The sequence below is a fragment of the Aythya marila genome (genome assembly GCF_965140915.1).
Source record: "Aythya marila genome assembly, chromosome: 3".
In the NCBI taxonomy this organism is placed as follows: domain Eukaryota; kingdom Metazoa; phylum Chordata; class Aves; order Anseriformes; family Anatidae; genus Aythya; species Aythya marila.
In genome coordinates, this window is record NC_139044.1 from 118,930,014 (window position 1) to 118,946,183 (window position 16,170).

Sequence of the window (16,170 nt, forward strand, 5' to 3'; positions counted from 1 at the left end):
TTGGTGGGGACATAGCTGTTATCTAATTGATCACATCCACCCTGCCATTTTACTCACAAGAACTGGATCTCGTGTGTGAGTCCTTTGACTTTGCTTTGCTTTATAGCAGAACCAGTTTACAGAAGAATTTGGATTATTTTCCTCCCTTTCTCAAACACTTCCTCTGCTGTGTTACCCCACACAGCGGTGGCATTGAGGTATTGCAGGTGCCCCGGAGCTTCCCCCAGTTCCAGTGCAGCCTGGATCAGTCCCAGGCAAACAGTGGGGCTGCGTTTCCACCCCTGGGGCAGTCGATTTGAGGTGGACTGGACGCCCCTGCAAGGGAAAGCAAACTGGGGCCTGCATGCCATTAGTCCACTGTCTTCATAATTCTGGAGTTAGCCGGACACTAAACACTGTTGGTCCCATCCCATCAATCCAGTTCATCACTGCCAGCATGCTGGCACACGACGGTGGTGCTCTGTATAAACTTCCACCATGTGGAACAAATTTCATCTGGATCTTTGGGTACCTGGTCATCGTTCAGATCACCATAAACTGTCTCGAGCACAGCTGATTCCCTCAGGTACTGGAGACCTTTCTCCATGGTGGTCGACTTGCCTGGCTGATGTACAGTACCTTCCTTGAGGGGATGGATACCTTTCCTTCACACCTGACGTGGGACATCTCCAGATGCTGAGGACTTGTGCCCTTTCCCAATCACTTTGCAAGGACCCTTTTCCTACAGAGGGATTGCAGCTGCTTGGCTTCCTTGCCTTCTGATTCCTAGCTACCAGCCCCAGTATCCCAGCATCAGAGCAGCCAGGTGAGAATGTGCTCATGTAGGTGACAGCTGAAATCCTTTTGCTACCTCGCACCTCTTTCAGGGATAGGGTTCAGGTGGATTCTGACTCTGCTACGACTTCTGTCTCTTCTCCCTCCCATTTCTGTGATGGCTCTGCTTTAGAGCTGCCTGCTTCTTCCACTTCCCCTTGCCTTCCTTGGAGGAGTGCCTGGGGATGTGGCTACGCCAGCAGCCTGACTCAGCCCCAGCACAGCCAGCAACGGTCAAGTTTCACTTTCTGGCACTGCCTGAAAGATAACAGCCTGACTTCCAGGAAAGCAAAAAGTATCTCCCTGCCATGCAACCAATAAACTGTGGCCAGTGCAGGGGCTTGGGGCTCTATAAAGAGTGGGGTCAGGGGTGGGCTGAGGCTGTGCAGGAGCTGCGCTGAGATGGTGCGGGAGCTGGGCTGAGACGCTACTGGAGCTGCAGAGCACCAGGGAGGGCAGGTAGGTCCCTGCTGACATGCACTGGGCAGGGAAGGGGCCACATGCGGAGACCCCTTGGCCTCCTGCTTGCTGTTTCACCCATCTCCTACTGGGCTGTGAGATGCCAGGAGGGCAGCAGGGCTTTTCACACAGGGGAAATGGGCTCTGCTCGGGGGTAGGGGACAGAGAAGCAGTACAGCTGACCCCAAGGAACCAAAGGGATGTCCCATCCCAGAGGGCGTACTGCTCAGCAATAAAATCTAGGGGAGTTGGCTGGGGTGGGGTGGGGTGGCCGCTGTAAAGGGAGGGTTAGGCTTCAGTCAGTGGTTGGTGAGCAATTGCACTGTGTATCACTTGCTTTGGATATTTGTTGGTTTATTATTATCACCATCATCATCATTATCCCTTCCTTTTCTGTCCTATTAAACTGTCTTCTTCTCAACACGCAGGTTTTTAGCACTTCATAGAATCCTAAACTGGTTTGGATTGGAAGGGACTGTGGTGGTACTGTTCTAAGCATTTGAGCTCTACCATAACTGCTCTCTCTCTCCCCGTCCTCATAGGAAAAGTGGGAGAAAATGCAATGAAAAGGGCACATGGATTGAGATAAGGACAGGGAGATCACTCAACAAGTGCGCTTAGATGAGCTTCTAAGAGGATCTGGATATTTTTTTTCCCTTTAACTTTTTTTTTCTTCAGTTCCCTCCCCCATCCTGCTGTGGGGGTGGGGGGAGCCAGTGAACGGCTGTGTGGTGCTTTGCTGCCTGCCTGGTTAAACCACAACATCCTCCAACACCACCCCAGTGGGCTTCATGCTCCTCGGGCAGCTCCCCCAGGGCCCTTCCACCATGGCCCCGGGCAGGCGTTGGCTTCTCCCTGCATCATGCTCTGAAAACAGCCCCAGAGGCATATTCTGTACATTGCCAGGTCGTCTACCCGACCGTGAGAAACCAAGGCTCTAAATCCTAAAGAATCCTAAAATGGTTTGAGATGGAAGGCATATTATAGATCATTGTGGTGGTTTTGCTCGAGTGGGCAGCCAAGCTCCAACACAGCCGCTCTCTCACTCCCCCTCCTCAAAAAGGAATGGGGAGAAAATACGATGAAAAGGGCTCAAAGGTTGAGATAAGGACAAGAAGATCACACAGTAATTATTTGTGAGGGGAAAACAGACTCAGCATAGGGAGACAGTAAGATTTATTGCGTATTACTAACAAGCTAGAGAAGTGAGAAACAAAGGAAAGAAACCAAAAGCACCTTCCCCCCCCATCCACCCTCTTCCACTTCCTCCCCCCAAGCAGTTCAGAGGAACGGGAGGAATGGGGGTTATGGTCAGTCTATAGCGCTTCTCTGCCGCTCCTTCTCGGTCACTCTCGTCCCCTGTGCTGTGGGGTCCCTCCCATGGGATGCAGTCCTTGATGAACTGATCCGGTGTGGGCTGCCCACAGGCAGCAGCTCTTCCAGAACTGCTCCAGATATGGGTCCATACCGTGGGGTCCATCCCTCAGGAGCAAACTGCTCCAACCTGGCTCCCCCACGGGCAGCAGCTCCTGCCAGGTCACCTGCTCCTGTGTGGTCTCCTCTCCACGGGCTACAGGTCCGGCCCGGAATCTGCTGCGGCAGGGGTCTTCCACAGGCGGCAGCCTCCGTTGGTGCAGGGCCACCTGCTCCACTGTGGTCTCCTCCACGGGCTGCAGCGTGGAACCCTGCTCCACCGTGGTACTCCATGGGCTGCAGGGGGACAGCCTGCTTCACCATGGGCCTCACCACAGGCCGCAGGGGACTTCTGCTCCGGCGCCTGGAGCACCTCTCCCCCTCCTTCTTCACTGACCTTGGCACCTGCAAGGCTTTTACAGGTAAATGACTGGCTGTCGGGGTGGTGTCTAGACCAGGGATTTCGGTATTTTGATCTTGGGCCGTCCTTTGAGAGGCTGGGTATGTGGGCTACGGACAGACACCAAGTGGGACGCAAGTGTGTTGGGGAGCAAGCTCTCTGGGCTGATTACCAGGGCTTTAAACTAGGTTTGATGGGGGAAGGGAGGGGAGCTAAATGTAACAGAGAAGGGCTGGGTAAGTCATCACTGCTGTCACTGTTGAAGACAGGGAAAAACTTCTGAGCTCTCCCATAGGATTGTCTGAGGACTCTTCAGAGAAGGTAGCGTTCCCGATCCCCCGTCCAGTATCTTTTTCTTGCATCCCCCCTGGGGTAACTGCACCTGGTGGGACAGCTCGCATGGCTGGAACGCAGTCATGGAGGGCTATGTCCTCTTTGGGAAAGACAGGCTGGGGAAGCGAGGGGGTGGGGTTGCCCTTTATGTGAGGGAGCAATTAGAGCTGGGGGAGAGTGAGGGGCAAGTGGAGAGCTTGTGGGTGAGAATTAAGGGGTGGGCTGGTATGGGAGATACGGTGGTGGGGGTCTACTACAGGTCTCCAGATCAGGAGGAGGAGGTCGATGAGGCCTTCTACGAGCAGCTGCTAGTAGCCTCACGATCACGAGCGCTGGTCCTCATGGGGGACTTCAATTACCCAGACGTCTGCTGGGTAAGCAACTCAGCCAGGCACGAGCAGTCCAAAGGGTTCCTACAATGTGTTGAAGACAATTTTCTGATGCAGGTGGTGGAGGAGCCGACGAGGCAGGGGTTGCTCCTGGACCTCGTTCTTACCAACAGGGATGGCCTTGTTAGGGATGTGAAGGTTGGGGGCAGCTTGGGATGCAGTGACCAGGAGATGGTGGAGAACCAGATGGAACTAGGCAAAGGAAGTAAGGCTAAAAGCAGGATTGCTACCCTGGACTTCCAAAGAGCCAACTTCAACCTCTTCCTTCTTCAACCTGCTTGGGAGTATCTCATGGGATAGGTTGCTAGAAGGCAAGGGTGCTTGTGAGAGCTGGGCTACATTTAAGCAGCACTTCCATGCTCAGGGTCTGTGCATCCCGAAGAATAGGAAATCGGGGAAGGGGAGCAGGAAACCCACGTGGATGAGCAAGGTGCTCATCAATAAGATCAAAAGGAAGAGAATGGTCTATGAAATGTGGAAAAAGGGCCTGTCCTCTTGGGAGGAGTATAGATGTGTTGTCAGGGCCTGCAGGGACACAATGAGGAAGGCTAAAGTCCACCTAGAGATGAGGCTTGCAAAAGAGATAAAGGATAATAAGAAGGGTTTTTTCAAGTATGTAAACAGCAAGAGGAAGACTAGGGATAATGTGGGTCCCTTGCTGAATGAGGGGGGTGTCCTGGTCACAGGAGACGCTGAGAAGGCAGAGAGATACTGAATGCTTTCTTTGCTTCAGTCTTTGCTCCAAGGACACTGCCCCGGGACTCCTCGCCCCTGACAATACGACAAAGGGTCTGGGAAATGGAGGGCTCCCCCCTGGAGCAAGACCTGGACTGGCTGGAGAGATGGGCAGGAAGAAGACAAATGAGATTTAATAAGAGCGAGTTTTGGGGCCTCCACCTGGGAAGGAACAACCCGAAGAATCAGTACAGGCTGGGGGACTACCTGATGGAGATGAGCTCTGAAGAGAAGGACCTGGGGGTCCTGGTAGACGACAGGTTGGCCATGAGCCAGCAGTGTGCCCTTGTGACCAAGAGGGCTAATGGGATCCTGGCGTGCATTAAAAGGAGCGTGGCCAGCAGGTCAAGGGAGGTGATCCTCCCCCTCTACTCTGCCCTGGTCAGGCCTCACCTGGAGTACTGTGTCCAGTTCTGGGCTCCCTGGTACAAGAAAGACAGGGATCTCCTGGAAAGAGTCCAGCAGAGGGCCACAAAGATGATACGGAGCATCTTCCCTATGAAGAAAGGCTGAGAGACCTGGCTCTGTTCACCCTGGAGAAGAGAAGACTGAGACGTGATCTCCTCAGTGTATATATCTGAGGGGTGGGGGACAGTAGGATGTAGCCAACCTCTTCTCAGTGGTTTGTGGGGATCGGACAAGGGGCAATGGCTGCAAGTTAGAGCCCAGGCAGTTCTGCACTGACATGCGAAAGAACTTCACGGTGGCGGTGACGGAGCATTGGAACAGGTTGCCTAGGGAGGTTGTGGAGTCTCCTTCTCTGGAGATATTCAAGGCCTGTCTGGACGCCTAACTGGGCAGTCTGCTCTGAGGAACCTGCTTTGGCAGGGGGGTTGGACCCGATGATCTTTCGAGGTCCCTTCCAACCCCTACAGTTCTGGGATTCTGTGATTTTCCTCACGCCTCTCACTCTCCCAGCTGCTTTATGGCGCACTGTTTTTTTCCCTGTCTTAAATATGCTCTCACAGAGGCACAAAACAACATCGCTTATTGGCTCAGCTCTGGTCAGCAGTGGGGCCTTTACAAACTTGGAGCAGCTTCTAGATCCTTCTCACAGAAACCACTGCTATTGCCCCCTGCTACCAAAACCTTGCCACGTAAACCCACTACAATCATCCAATTCCAATTAGCTGCCCTGGGCAGGGACACCTCCCATTACAGAATCACAGAATTTCTAGGTTGGAAGAGACCTCAAGATCATCGAGTCCAACCTCTGACCTAACACTAACAGTCCCCACTAAACCATATCCCTAAGCTCTACATCTAAACGTCTTTTAAAGACTTCCAGGGATGGTGACTCCACCACTTCCCTGGGCAGCCTGTTCCAGTCTCTAACAACCCTTTCAGTAAAGTAGTTTTTCCTAACATCTAACCTAAAACTCCCCTGGCGCAACTTAAGCACATTCCCCCTCGTCCTGTCACCAGGCACGTGGGAGAACAGGCCAACCCCCACCTCACTACAGCCTCCTTTAAGGTACCTGTAGAGAGCAATAAGGTCGCCCCTGAGCCTCCTTTTCTCCAGGCTGAACAAGCCCAGCTCCCTCAGCCGCTCCTCGTAGAACTTGTTCTCCAGGCCCCTCACCAGCTTCGTCGCCCTTCTCTGGACCTGCTCAAGCACCTCGATGTCCTTCTATCCATTAGATACATACAATCATAAAATACGCAAGTTAGAGGGAACCCACAAGGCTCATTGAATCCAACTCCTGTGCCACCAGAGAAACACCCAAAAAAATAAATAAAAATCAGACCATGTGCCTGAGAGCATTGTACAAACACTTCTTGAACTCTGGCAGGTTCGGTGACTTCCCTGGGGAACCTGTTCTGGTGCCCAACCACCCTCTCGGTGAAGAACCTTTTCCTGATATCCAGCCTGAACCTCCCCTACCCCAGCTCCATGCCGTTCCCTTGGGTCCTATTGCTGGACACCAGAGAGCAGAGAGCAGCACCTGCCCCTCCGCTCCCCTCATGAGGAAGCTAGAGGCCACCACAATTTCTCCCCTCAGTCTTCTCTTCTCCAGGCTGAACAATCCAAGTGACTTCAGCCACTCCTCATAGCTCTTCCCCTCAAGAAAATGTACTGTCGCTGTTCACTTAGTTAGTAGTTTTGCATGAAAAAAGTGTAAGGATATGTGGATGGCGAGAGTGTTGGCTTCATTAAGGTTATCCAGTCTCCAGTTGCTACATGATGGTCCAGAGGTTGCCTCTCTCCAGGCAATCCCTTTCTCTACCTCATGTGAGTGAGTGCTGTAAGGACGAGGAGCCAGTGACGGGTGAGACCAGTCCTGGCAGATGTAGTGGGTTTACGTGGCAAGGTTTTGGTAGCAGGGGGCCATAGGGGTGGTTTCTGTGAGAAGGATCTAGAAGCTGCCCCAAGTTTGGTAAGGGCCCCACTGCTGACCAGAGTCGAGCCAGTAAGCGATGTTGTTTTGCACCTCTGTGAGAGCATATTTAAGACAGGGAAAAAAATGCTGCGCCACACAGCAGCCGGGAGTGTGAAGGGAGTAAGAAACAGCCTTGCAGGTGCCAAGGTTAGTGTAGAAGGAGGGGGAGAGGTGCTCCAGGCGCCGAAGCAGAAGTCCCCTGCGGCCTTTGGTGAGGACCATGGTGAAGCAGGCTGTCCCCCTGCAGCCCATGGAGTACCACGGTGCAGCAGGGTTCCACGCTGCAGCCCGTGGAGGAGACCACGGTGGAGCAGGTGGCCCTGCACCGACGGAGGCTGCCGCCTGTGGAAGACCCCTGCCGGAGCAGATTCCGGGCTGGACCTGTAGCCTGTGGAGAGGAGCCCATGCAGGAGCAGGTGACCTGGCAGGAGCTGCTGCCCGTGGGGGAGCCAGGTTGGAGCAGTTTTCTCCTGAGGGATGGACCCCGTGGTACAGACCCATATCTGGAGCAGTTCTGGAAGAGCTGCCTGTGGGCAGCCCACACTGGATCAGTTCATCAAGGACTGCATCCCGTTGGAGGGACCCCACAGCACAGGGGACGAGAGTGACCAAGAAGGAGCGACAGAGAAGAAGCGCTGTAGACTGACCATAACCCCCATTCCCCCTTTCCTCTGCGCCCCTCGGGGGGAGGAGGTGGAAGAGGGTGGATGGGGGGGAAGGTGCTTTTGGTTTCTTTCCTTTGTTTCTCACTTCTCTAGCTTGTTAGTAATACGCAATAAATCTTACTGTCTCCCTATGCTGAGTCTGTTTTGTCCGTAACAATAATTACTGCGTGATCTTCTTGTCCTTATCTCAGCCTTTGAGCCCTTTTCATCGTATTTTCTCCCCATTCCTCTTTGAGGAGGGGGAGTGAGAAAGCGGCTGTGTTGGAGCTTGGCTGCCCACTCGAGCGGAACCACCACAGCAGCTTATACATGGGTGCTGTTGAAGGCAGCGCCTTGTCCGTGGCTATTTGTGTAGCCGTGCCAGTGGTTGCATGTGTATGTCTGTCTGTGTCTGCCTATCTCAGGGGTGCCCATAGGCTGGGTGCCAGCAGCAGGGCAGAAGAAATCCTTGAGCCAGAAACTATGGAGAGGCCTCTTCTAAGGGTGGTGGCCTCCTCTAACTTGATGTAACAGGTCTGTTTTCCCCTTCTACAGCCATGGAGTCACAGGAGGAGAGAGCAGCTGCTGGGGAAAAGGCACGAATTGCTAAGCAATTGCTGGCAGAAGCATTTGAGAAGGAAGGACTTGATGAAGAATACTGGCTCCCCAAACTGTCAGAGATATTGGGTGTTAAGTCAAGAGATGCTTTGAAACATCTGCAATATGAAGACTGCCTTAAACTGGAGTGCGAAGTACGGTACCCCTGGGAGACCAAGGCACTCCAAAGGCTCCTGGGAATCACAGACAACAAAAGAGCTGTTGATGAAGTACAGAAGCAGCGCTTGGAGATGATGAAGCAGAGACAAGAAGCAGCCAAGTCAATCCTACAGGAGCTGGAGGAAATGCAGAAGAGCCACAGCCACAGCAAGGAAATGATAAGACAGAAAGAGGAGGCCCTACAGCAAGCCATGGACATTCCCAAGGAGTACTGGGCACCTCCAGAGAAGGCATTGCTGGATGAGCTGGTGAGCATCCGGAAGCAACTGGAGCAGCAGGAGAAGTCCATGGGGGAGAGGGAGAACGTCTCTGACGAGGAGGTCCTGAGGCGGGCATCGGGAGGCCTGGCTCTGCAGGGGATTTACCAAACCAAGAGCCTGGAGGATGTGCTGGCAAAGCGAGAGCAACTCATCAGGGTCCCTGATGGCTTCATGCTCACTGGTCCAGTGCAAGGGTCGCTGCTTGAGAGGAAGGAGTTCTCCTCCTCTGCAGCAGAAGCTGCTTTCACCAAGTCCATGGAGCAGCTGGGGTTCAGCATCAATGCTTCTGTCAAAGCTGGGTTCTGGGGGTTCAGTGTTGAAACAGGTGTAGATTATGGCAAGTCCTCACAGTCAGAGGACTCCCGTCGGTCACGCTCGGAGCAGGCGTACATTTGCACCACCAAGTACCAATACATCCCTCTGGCCTCCTACTACTTCCAAAAGGACCAGCTTCGCCTCTCAGATGCAGCCCTGCGAGAGCTGCAAGACATCGAACAGCTTCTGAGCATCACCCAGGAGGCAGACAGGTTCCACCTACTGAAGAGCAGGTGCGCCAGCTTCTTCAGCAGGTTTGGGTCCCACGTGAACCAGGGACCCCTCCACTTTGGGGGAATATTCTGGTGGAAAGCATGTGCCGAAGGTTTCAGGGCAGAGCAATGGGATGAGATGAAGCAACAAACATCTGAAGCACTGAACAGCTACGTCGGCGCTAGCTTCAGCGGCTTCGGTACCAAGTGGGGAGTGAAGGGGGATGCTTCAAACTCCAGCTCACAGGCATCATTTCAGGGAAGAGACAGAAGCAGCACCCACACAGCAGTTCAGCTCTATGTGACCAAAACAGGGGGCCCAGCAGAGACGGATTCCCTTCCCGAGTGGAAATGCGGGCTTATGGCCAATAACACAACCTGGTGTGTGATCGACCGGGGCTTTCAGCTGATCCCAGTGTGGGACATAATCCTGTCCAACCACAGCAGCGATTTTAAATCCTCCCATCAAATGGGCAGCAGCCTCAGGGCTGTCTACGAAGAGCTAACGAATCAAAGCACCGGTGTGATCTTTGGAGAGGAACTGGCCAGTGCCGTAGAAGAGGCCAGAGCTTTCCTGGAGCAAGTAAAGACCTGGGAGGGGACAGTGGATGAAAAGAAACTGCTCATGTTGCTAGATTTTAAACAGGGCCTGAATAAAAGAACAAAAAATCACAGTGTCTGGATCAACATGTGTCTGTCAGACAAAGCATTGCAGGAGTTCCTGGTGAACACTGTTTCTTTTTGCCAGAAGTCTTCTCCAGAAAACACCATCTACATCAAATCTCTGCTGCAGTGCCTGCTGGATCCTCACATCTATTCTGTCAAGGACTTCCCCAAGACTTCCTTCATTATGCAGTGGGTCTTCCACAAGGAGCACACACTTCCCCAAACTCCCAGTATTTCCAGTCTTGAAGATCTCAATACGACACTGAAGCAGATGAAGGAGTACATCCAGGAAGTCACCTATGAACCAGCAACTTCTGCATCTGCCATTCATGAGGCAAAGATCAAAGCCACCTTCACTGTAAGCCAGTCTGTTTCTTCCTTGCTCCAGTCTCTGCAGCAAAGGGCACAGGAAGACATAGAACTCTTAGTGCTCTTAGTTACAACCAGCACGGGATACCAAGTAGAAAGCGGCACTTTTCAGTACCTCCTTGGGTGTCCAGAAATTAATTTCATGATACAGGAAATGCGCGTGGCACATAACGAGTATCAGAGCCTGAAGGAACAGGATGCTTGCAGAGCTCAGGCCTTCCTGCTGCTGACGGGGCTCACCATAACATCCGAAAACAAGAAGATGACCCCTGAGCAAAAGAATGACCGCTTAGTTTTCATGAAAGAAAAGATGAAAAACACATGGTCCACAGAGATGAAAGCTCTCCTCGGAAAGCACAATGCATTCAAAGACTGGGAGATGCTGGAAAGAGATTTGCAATCCTTCATCGATGGGCAACTGGAAAACACATCTGGCAACCTGAACAAAGACAATATAATGAAAGACCTGGAAGATGCTTTTCAAGGCATGCAGCCTCCCAGTCAGTGCAAACCCAAATCAGACAGCAGCAAATCCAAAGCAAGTCAAGCTGCTGCAAACCCAGAGTTCGTCAACTTACTTAAGTGCCTCGGGCTGGAAAGGTACTATCCAAGAAAAATGGGCACAGAAGATTTCCACATAATACACCAGACATCTGTACACAACAGCCAGCCCAGCAAGGACAGCGAGCTACCATTTTACTTCCTGCAAAGGCTCCTGACCGTGGATTACAGGGTGAGGTACCTGACTTGCAAGGAGGCGAGTAAGCCAGAAGTTGTTCCCAGACCAAACACCTCAGGGGAGGAGCACGAGCCCTCTGATTCCTTCGATGACTTTTTCAGTGACTTGGACAAAGGAGCCCCTGAATCTGCAAGCAGGGAGAGTCATGTGCACCCCATGGACCTCCAGATGGCAATTTTTCATTGTGCTGATGATTTCATGAGACAGTACCTTTCATCCAAGCTCGCTTTCTGCCAGTTTGCACTACCCCTCCTGGTACCAAACCCGGGCACTTCACAGATAGAGTTCCCTCTCTGGTCCCTCAGCCAAATCAAGAAGAGCTGGAAAGGGACGGTGAGATCGGGAGAGCAGATGAGGATTAGCAGTCACAAAAACAAACTCATTTATCAGGCAGAGATGCCCATCGTGTCCTTCCTCCGCATCGGCAGCTCTCCTTCCTCTTCCAAGTCTCAGCTCCTGAATGCCCTGCTGAGCAGGAAGAAACACGACACTTTTTTCCATCGCCATTGCGAAGGCAGCACCAAAGACTGCTTCCTGATGAAAGGTGTTGTGGAGATCTCCTGGTACCTTCCCCGTGGTAGCGACGACGACAGCTTTAACGGCCCTGTTGCTTTCTGTAACCTGCACGGAGATGCGAGGGATCATGAACCCCAGCTGCAGTTTTTACAGGAGATCTCTGCCGTGAATGTGGTTCTTGTTTCTGAGTTTGATCAGAGCAATGAGAAAGGCAGGAAAATTTTACATGATCTGTGGGAGTCTCAGAGGCCTTTGGTTTGCCTTTTCACTGAGAAAGAGAGCATTGCAGCTGGCCGATCTGGCCAAAATGTAAGAATAGGGATCAAGAACAGAAATGAAGCAGAATTAGTGGGTGAGCTGACAAAAACCATCCGAGACCTAGTGGAAGGGTCGAGCACGCTTGTTAGCCTCAATGCATGCCTGAGCACAGCTCGCCAGCACGGCTTCCTAGTTGATGAAGATGCAGAAGCATGCGTGACAGCCAAAGAAATGGCAATCAAACTGGTGAATCTGTTAAAGAAAGAGAAGTTGTCTGAGATCAAATCACAGCTACTGCCTCTTCAGGGAAAACTGTGGTACCTGTGGTGTAAAAAGGACAAAGAACTCACTCGCTTGCAGGAAAAGAGGAACAAGAGCATAGAGCATCATCGGAGCCAAATTGAATTGGAGAAGTCTGCAATACGAAGAAAGCAACTAGGTAAAGCGTTTCCCCTCAATCAGCTGATGAAAACAGTCCTTGGCTTTCTCCAGTCACAGCCAGACAATACCAAGAAATTCTTTCTGCAGTGGATGAAGATCTTCATGGACGACATCTCCTCTGATCGCCTTGATGAGCTGAAGAGAGAGTATCATCACTTATGGTCTCAAATCCTGGCATTAAAGAAAAACAATGAAAATAACAACCTGAAAACTCAATTGATGAAGAAATTAGATGCCCTTTCTGATGAAATCAATGATTCGTCCATTGGCCTTGAGCATATTTTGAGAGAGGTGGGGCAGATTTATGAGGCACTGGAATCAACAACCTCCAAAGAAAAATGGTATGTCAAACTACCTGAAATTGCTGCCAATCTGATGCTTTTAGGGTATCCCATTGAGCTGATGGATGGTGATGCTTCTTACGTACCACTGCAATGGATTGGAGCCGTCTTTGACAGGTTAATTGAGAAGCTAGGGGACAAGCGAGTATTTGTGCTTTCCGTGCTTGGCATCCAGAGCACAGGGAAGTCAACCCTGCTGAATGCCATGTTTGGTCTGCAGTTTAACGTCAGCGCAGGGAGGTGCACCCGGGGAGCGTTTATGCAGCTCATTAAAGTGGACGAGAAGCTCCAACAGGATTTGAACTTTGATTACCTGCTCGTTGTTGACACAGAAGGACTTCGTGCCATAGAGATGGCCAATAAGCAGTCACTTAACCATGACAATGAGCTGGCCACCTTTGTCATTGGCATCGGCAACATGACTCTGATCAACATCTTTGGAGAAAATCCTTCGGAAATGCAAGACGTCCTTCAGATTGCTGTGCAGGCTTTCCTGAGGATGAAGCAAGTTAATATTTCCCCAGGCTGCCTCTTTGTGCACCAAAACGTGGGCGAAATAACCGCAAAGGAACAGAACATGGAAGGACAAAGACGTCTGCAGGAAAAGCTGGATGAAATGACCGTGACTGCGGCCCAGCAGGAATTCTGTGACATCACCTGCTTCAGCGACGTCATCCGCTTTGACGTGAACACCCACATTCATTACTTTGCTCACCTGTGGGAAGGAAACCCACCGATGGCACCGCCCAACCCCACCTACAGCCAGAACGTCCAGGAATTAAAGAGCAAAATTCTCCAAGCTGCCAAGAAGGAATCGCACAGCAGCGTTTTGAGGCTCTCCAGCTTGAAAGTTCGTATTAGTGACCTGTGGAATGCCTTGCTGAATGAAAACTTTGTTTTCAGCTTCAAGAATTCAGTGGAGATTGCTGCCTACAAGAAACTGGAAACTGCATTTAGTCAGTGGACCTGGCAGCTGAGAAGTCACATCTTAGACTTGCAAATGAAACTGGAAAACAAGGTGCGGAATGGAGAGTTGGACAAGGTCACCACGGATCACCTTGAAAAACTGGTGCAAGAGACAAGTGATGCCATCACCAAGAACATGGAAACGTTCTTCAGTGAAGACAGAGACCGTGAAATACTGATCCAGTGGAAATGCAGCACAGAACTGAAGCTGAAAGAACTGAGAGAGTCCCTTCTTGTTGAAACGCAAAGGAAGTGTGCGAAACTTATAGAAGTAAAGAAGAGCCAGAGTAAACTGGATGAGAGGAAGTCTGAATATGAAAACGAGCTCCTGAGAAAGAGCAGAGAGTTGGCCCTGTCTCTAAAAGGCCAGAAATTAAGTGAAAGTGAACTGAGAAAACGCTTCAATTCTATCTGGATGGAGTGGCTTTATGAAGTCTCTTCTGCTGCTCCCCCTCAGGAAGAGGTGGACATTGATGTGGACATAGAAAATGTCCTTCTAGATCACTTTAAGGAGCCTAATGTAGATAAACGAATCAGAAAGTTTTCCCAAAAAACTGTCTTTTGTGTTGACAAAGAGAAACACATTTCTAGGAAGAAAAGTTTTTTTGGCTTTTCTAAAAGTTTGGACGATGCCGATGTGAACAGCATGCAACGAATTACAGATAACATCATAATGCATGTGAGGGAAAACATTGAGAAGAAGGAAAAGGACAAAATTGATTACAGTCGAACTTTTATTCATGAAATACTAAATGAAGTGGAGGAAGGTATGAAGTCTGTTCCTAACAGTGCAAATTACTGTTTTAATAAAGAATACAAAATGGAATTATCACTGTACCTGTGTAGAATGGCAGCAGAAAGGTTTAAAGACATGCATGCAGCATTCAGGAAAGCAAATGATCCAGTCGTCTACCTGGAGAGCAAGAGAGAAGACTTCTTCAAATGTTTCCAGATTTCCTGCCAAGGAGCCTCTTGTATCACAACATTTGCTGATTTCCTGTGCAGCAAGATTGCCCCAGCTCTTCGACACGCCATCTATGAGAAGACAGCTCTTGACATAGCTCGAGACATGAAGGATAAAATTCCAGATTTCAAAGGCAATAGATCCACTCTGGAATATTACATGCTCAAATTCCTAGCAGAAGAAGAAAAATTTGAAAATTTCAAGCATTACCTTAAAGCCCCAGGAGACTTTTTAAATAATTACATTAAGACAAAAGTTGAGACGTACTGTTTAGATGAGAACAGAAGGCTAGAGACGTTTTTAAGAGACTCCCTCTCTCGTTACTATGAAAACATTCAGTCAGCTGTTTTTGCATCAACCACGGTTGTCAAAGACAGAAAAGACAGAAAGGATAAAATCTCTCTTTGGCTGGATGAATTCTGCAGAGCACTCAGAGATGTGCTAAGCTTGCCCAGGAGCGACCTGAAGGGCATTGAACATCAGGAGATAACAGACATAGAGTTCCTGAATAATGCCATGACAGAAGCACTGTCTCCTGTTATTGATGATCTCAGGAAAGAGTTTGAAGGAGCTCGTATGAGCTCCTTTGAAAGGCAGCCTCACACAATACTGGCTGAGCAGTTTGCAGGGTGCCAGGAGCAGTGTCCATTTTGTGGGGCTGTTTGCACTAACACTATGCCAAAGCATGACGGAGACCACCGGGTTGTCTTCCATCGTCCAAAAGTTTTGACAGGACGCAGATGGCATAAAACAGACAACCTAGTCATTGATATTTGTTCTAGCAGTGTTTCAAGTGACTGCTTATTCAGGATTGGTGAAGACACATGGATCCCCTACAAGAAATACCGGGATGCAGGACATCCCTATTCCACTTGGAGCATTCCTCCTGATCCATCCATGCAAGCATACTGGAAATGGTTTGTGTCTTCTTTCAGGACACAACTAGAACAACACTACAATGGGAAATTTCATGGCAAAGGAGAAATCCCTGCTTCATGGCAGGAAGTTACAAAGCAGAATGCACTCGCTGAACTGGAGAAATGTTAGGCTATGTTGGTATGAAGGAAAAACTGCAAGTGCTTTGCATTTTAGAAGAACATAATACGAGGATAACCACAAAATCTTCTTGTAATGATTATGATTTAACCTTGTCAATAAAACTAAATGTAATTGCTACAGCATTAGGTGAACTAAGGAGTGCTTCTTATGCCACTGCTCAGCAATTCCCTTGCTTTGTGATAAAGTCAAAGTCCTCTTCCTTTCTTGCCATAAATATTTACCTCAGCTTTGTCTTAAAGCAAACTAGAAAAATATTCCTGCAGGAAGCAGTCATACCGCCAAGATCAAGACCAAGTGCCAGATGAAGAGCAAAGGCAGCATTAGAAAGGACCAGTTTATCAGCTGCTATGGGAAAAGAAATGACACTGGCAAAAGAACAGTTTCCCTGCAGCAATACTTGTCACACTTGCAGAAAGGACAGCGGGGTCTGCGAGCAGGTGAACATTTGTGGGGAACTTGGCAATTTTGGTTTTTGGGATTGTTGTTTGCATTCATAAACTCAGTACTCAGGTTCTGTTCTTTTTCTGATGCCATTAAAGCAATTAACGCAGCATCCTATGCAGATTTAGACAGTGATTTCTAACTGTGTGGTTATTAGGTATAAGTCCTAGGTTAAGATGTGCCCCCACTTCCATGAGCCATTCCTATTCATGAGCCTGGGCCTGGCAAAGGTCCCTCCAGCTCCTAGCCACCCCAACTGCTTTTGCCAAGCACTTCTGT

General features: G+C 50.1%; 1 protein-coding gene across 1 annotated transcript; it reads left to right on the top strand.

Annotated features, from left to right (window-relative positions):
- Window positions 1–1,187: 1,187 nt before the first annotated feature.
- Window positions 1,188–15,754, top strand: LOC309875805 (interferon-induced very large GTPase 1-like). Its single transcript, XM_082755504.1, has 2 exons — window positions 1,188–1,272; window positions 8,123–15,754. The coding sequence occupies exon 2, from the start codon at window positions 8,125–8,127 to the stop codon at window positions 15,436–15,438; it is 7,314 nt and encodes a 2,437-aa protein (XP_082611630.1). The 5' UTR covers window positions 1,188–1,272; window positions 8,123–8,124; the 3' UTR covers window positions 15,439–15,754.
- Window positions 15,755–16,170: the final 416 nt, after the last annotated feature.

Coding starts and splice junctions, on each gene's coding strand:
- LOC309875805 (XM_082755504.1), top strand. CDS start 8,125: ATGGAGTCACAGGAGGAGAGAGCAGCTGCTGGGGAAAAGGCACGAATT.